At 37.0% G+C, this 4,338-nt stretch overlaps 1 protein-coding gene across 1 annotated transcript in view; it reads right to left on the bottom strand.

Annotated features, from left to right (window-relative positions):
* Positions 1-894: 894 nt before the first annotated feature.
* The window catches only part of wnt3 (wingless-type MMTV integration site family, member 3), a 32,003-nt gene continuing 28,559 nt past the window's right edge, over positions 895-4,338 (bottom strand). The window contains exon 4 of the mRNA XM_084435136.1: positions 895-3,401. Coding sequence (XP_084291262.1) covers positions 2,922-3,401 — 480 coding nt within the window. The 3' untranslated portion in view covers positions 895-2,921. The remainder of the gene's footprint in view (positions 3,402-4,338) is intronic.

Genomic DNA, 4,338 nt, shown 5'->3' with positions numbered 1-4,338 from the left:
AATTAGCTTTTTTTTTTTGAAGAAAAGTATCACATTTGCTACCTTCTCACAGTCAGTGTTTGGCATTTATAACTGTTTTTAACTCGCTGGTGCTGTCACAAATGACTGAAAAAAAACAAAACAAAAAAACAAACAAAAAAATTATATATATATATATATATATATGTGTATATATATGTGTGTGTATATAAATATAATGTACTATATTTTAGTTCAATCATCTTTTTTATTTTATATTTTGTATTTTTAGGGGATTTTATGGTACTAAATTATATTAATGAAATAGTTATTATGATCAATTTTTTACCTGTTAATCACTTTTTGAGCTAAAAAAAAAAAAAAAACGATTTAAACTGTCGTAAATCTTGAATGCTTTGGACTTTTCACTTCAACAATAATCTGCCAAGTGTCTTCTTTAAAAAGAGACCAAACTTAAGTTTATTATTAAGAAAAATGCATAAAAATACTATTTAACATTTTATATTAAATATATATATTTTTACGTTTTACTCTAACATTTTTTACTCTAAAACTGCGAGAAAATCAAAGCCATAAATCTAAACAAGTTGTGTTCTAATTTTGAGGTTGGTTGGGCGCAGTACCAAAACATTTCCACTAGAAGAAATTCGTTTCCAAAGTCGTTTTTGAGTGCGAACAGTACAAGTATGACTATTGTTATTTTATTTTTTTGGACCTTTGACCCCTTTTGAATCATGTCCATGATTTTTTTTTTTGTGTGTTCACATTGCAAGTGCCAAACTTTTACCAAGTTTCGTACCGTTATGATAAAAAAAAAAAAAAAAAGACCGAACAGCACCAGAGGCCAGGTTAATAACCTCACAATGTGAATCTCACATTTTTCTGTGCATACAACATCAGGAGCCTACCGAATAATAATCATGAACAGGTAAAATATGTTTTATTTCAGTCAATATTTGTCTTGTGCATTGTTTCATGCTTTACTTGTCACTTTGTTTAGCTACTGGAGTGGAGACACCAGAGGTCCGCCTGCAAACCTACAGGATGATGTCAGCGCTGGAATGACAGAGTAGATGCAGACATGGAGGTCAGATGATTGTGATCTGGTAGATTGAACCCTTTATTTAGCTGCGTGCCAGTGTTGCACAGTATTTTATTTTTATGCCACTATGGAGAAAATCATTGGTTGTGTCGTTATCCGCATTGCATATTAAAGGAGGCTACGTATAGCACAATATATCAATTGTGCTAGAGCCAATCTTGTATTAAAAAGCAAAATCATGAGACTGTTTTGTTCTTCAAATATATAATCTTAGTTCAGTCATACAGATATATACATTGTGTAATAAATAATATTTATAAAAACATAACATTTTCAGATTATAAAATAAAAAGGGAATTATGAACTTTTAAAGGCTTTGTACAAAACTTTGGATATAGCGGAAGGAGAAATGGAAAAGGGAGCGTAGATGTGACCGGTGAGAGAGGGCTCCTCAAGGATTGGTGTGGATGTGAAGTAGCATTGCGTAGTTGAACTTAATTAACAGGAAGCGTATGGGACTGTCAGAACATGTCGTATGGAAACCTCCTGAAGTCTGTTTCAGCTTTGTGAAGCCAGTCTTTCCTCCATTTAACCCGCACACAGCAGTCCTCCACTTCCAACACGCTCTCATGGCGATTCACAGCTATTTTATGTTTTGGCCAATTGGTGGCTATTTCGTATGAACTTGTACGATCTTCGTACATTTTCGTAGGATCCTCTTGCGCCCCGGTTGGGTTTAGGGATGGACCTTCATGCTTGCTTTTTTCCACAATTTTTATCAAATTCACATTGTACGAATTCATACGAAAGCGCCAAATCGTAAAATCTCATGAGATAGGGTTGCCACTTCCCTCCTTTATTCACCCTCTTATTTCTTTCCTTAACTGTCCTCCTCCTGTTCACTTGTTCTCCTTCCTCTAAGCAAACTTCTCATCAGGGAAGCATTGAAACGGTGCCTTCACAGTCATATACGAGGAGCTTTATCAAAAAGAATATGTTAAAAATAATCGTCATAATCTCTAGAATTAGTATACTCATTAGTAGTTTTGTAAGTGCAAATTTTACTGGTCGGGTGCACGTGAGCCCAGTGCGTGTCGTCGCATTCTGCTGTCATGCATTTCACCAGCTGTCATGCACTCATCCAGAAGAGTTACCGATGGCTTTGCATGTACATGTTCTGCAAAATATCCTACTGAAATTTGAAAGGGACCCACAATGCCTTTTCCCATTTGCACCGCCCACAGCATTCTACGCTAATTTATCGATTGCATCCCTCCAAACTGCTGTATAAAGCAAATTAACAGGAGGTTTTTATGTAGCAAACAGCAATATGTTCCACGTTTTGAACATATAGAATTATAGGGAATGTGGTGGTAGTGTTCAATATGTCCTTGGATGAGGAAACCTTAGAGACCATGAGGGAAAACATGAGCGATGCATTGGATTCAGTAGTATAGCAGGGCGCATTTCGAGACCCAGCGTTCAGTAGTTTCTCGTCGTCCTCCCTCCCTCCCTCTCATCCTCTTGTTCTTTCATGCGTTCCTAGTGTCATTGGTTGTAGGTGAACATATCCCGTTTCAGCCCCTGGGCAGTAGGGCGCGATGATCAGAGAGATGGTGTTACAGATAAAGAAGACTGAATGATAACAAGGCATTTTGTTCTTTTGCAGAAGTAATGCGTGCCACAAAAAAAAAAAAAAAGAGTGAGAGGAATGGCAGTAGTAACCATGATGCTCACGTTGGGCATCTTTTGGGGTGTGTAGATCAAAAAGGGCACATTAGTAAAGAGTTCTACCACAGAAGTGCCACTATCGTGTGTGTGTTCTCAGTCTCTCCCTCTCCTTCTCTTGCTTTCCGTCCTTTAATGTCCACTAGTCCCTTTCTTCCTCCACCTGCTGCTCTTATTTACACGTGTGCACATCGTAGACCCTCACACACTCCTGGCAGCTGACGTAGCAGCACCAGTGGAAGATGCAGTGGCATTTCTCCTTGCGCTTTTCTGTCCGTGTGTTATGGCCACGGCCGCAGCACAGCAAGTCGCAGCCCTCAATGCCGTGCGACGACACGTTGCAGACGCGGTCACGGGTACCAAACGAACCCGTCTCTGGGTTTGGCTCGCAGAAGTTGGGAGATCCCTCGTAGTACACCAGGTCTCGCTCGGTGGGGTGTTTGAAGAAGGCGTATTTGGCGCGTAGTGTTTCCACCCAGCCTCTGGACTCCCGGTGTTTCTCCACCACCATCTCGGAGGCACTGTCGTACTTGTCTTTCAGGTAGTCCCCCAACAGCCGGAAGTCAGGCTGCGCCCACCAGCAGGTCTTCACTTCACAGCTGCCTGACAGTCCATGGCACTTACAGCGGAGGTGCATGTTTTCCAGGATGGTCTGGAAAAGAGAAAACATTGGAAATTTGGTGTTAGTTATCTATCAAGGACCATTGTGCCATTTAAAAATAAAATGTAGGAATATTAAATGATTCATTTAATAACACAAATGTAAAAAAATCACTTTATTATAAACAAATAAAATAATTAATAGACAATTTAATAAACTTTAATAAAATATTTTATAGTTAAATACCATTCAATTATTTATAAAACAGTTTGACCTACTTAAACATGTTACATGTTAAATTGCAGTTAAATAAAACATTAGTTCATTAAACATTAGTTAACTACATTAGTTAATATGAACTAATAATTAACTGCACTTCTACAGCATTTATTAATCTTTGTTAACGTTAATTTCAACATTTACTAATACATTATTAAAATCAAATGTATTTAGGCATCTTTACACAGAAAAAGCGGCACAGAAACCAAATCTGAAGCGGTATATAATAATCACAATAAATATAATAATTTGTTAACATTACTTAATGCACTGTGAAGTAACATGATTAAACAATGAACAGCTGTATTTTAATATCTAACGTTAACAATACAGTAACAAATGTTGGCCTATTGCTCATTATTAGTTCATGTAATTAATAGATTAACTGATGTTAACAAATGAAATTTATTGTAAAGTGTTACCAATAAAACAAAAAGTGAATAAATCAATTTTAAATGCATTTGCCAATTGCTTTTCTTCCCTTTTCTGACAGATGCCTTTCTTTAGCCATTTACCAATCATGTTTAAAACATGTTATTGGAAAGTTCACTCACTGCAGCAACAAGGGTTCTGAAACGTTGCTTCTTGTTTAAGAATTGTTGTATAAAAGCAGTATCACAATTGCAGTCATAGTGCATATCAAACTAAATGTCATCACTCTGATCTGTAATTAACTTCTGGACTACAGTTGAACAGCAATCTTCATCAT

The sequence above is a fragment of the Rutilus rutilus genome (genome assembly GCF_951802725.1).
Source record: "Rutilus rutilus genome assembly, chromosome: 16".
NCBI lineage: Eukaryota > Metazoa > Chordata > Actinopteri > Cypriniformes > Leuciscidae > Rutilus > Rutilus rutilus.
Note: the sequence above shows the minus strand (reverse complement) of the source record. Positions and strands in the feature narration are given on the sequence as shown.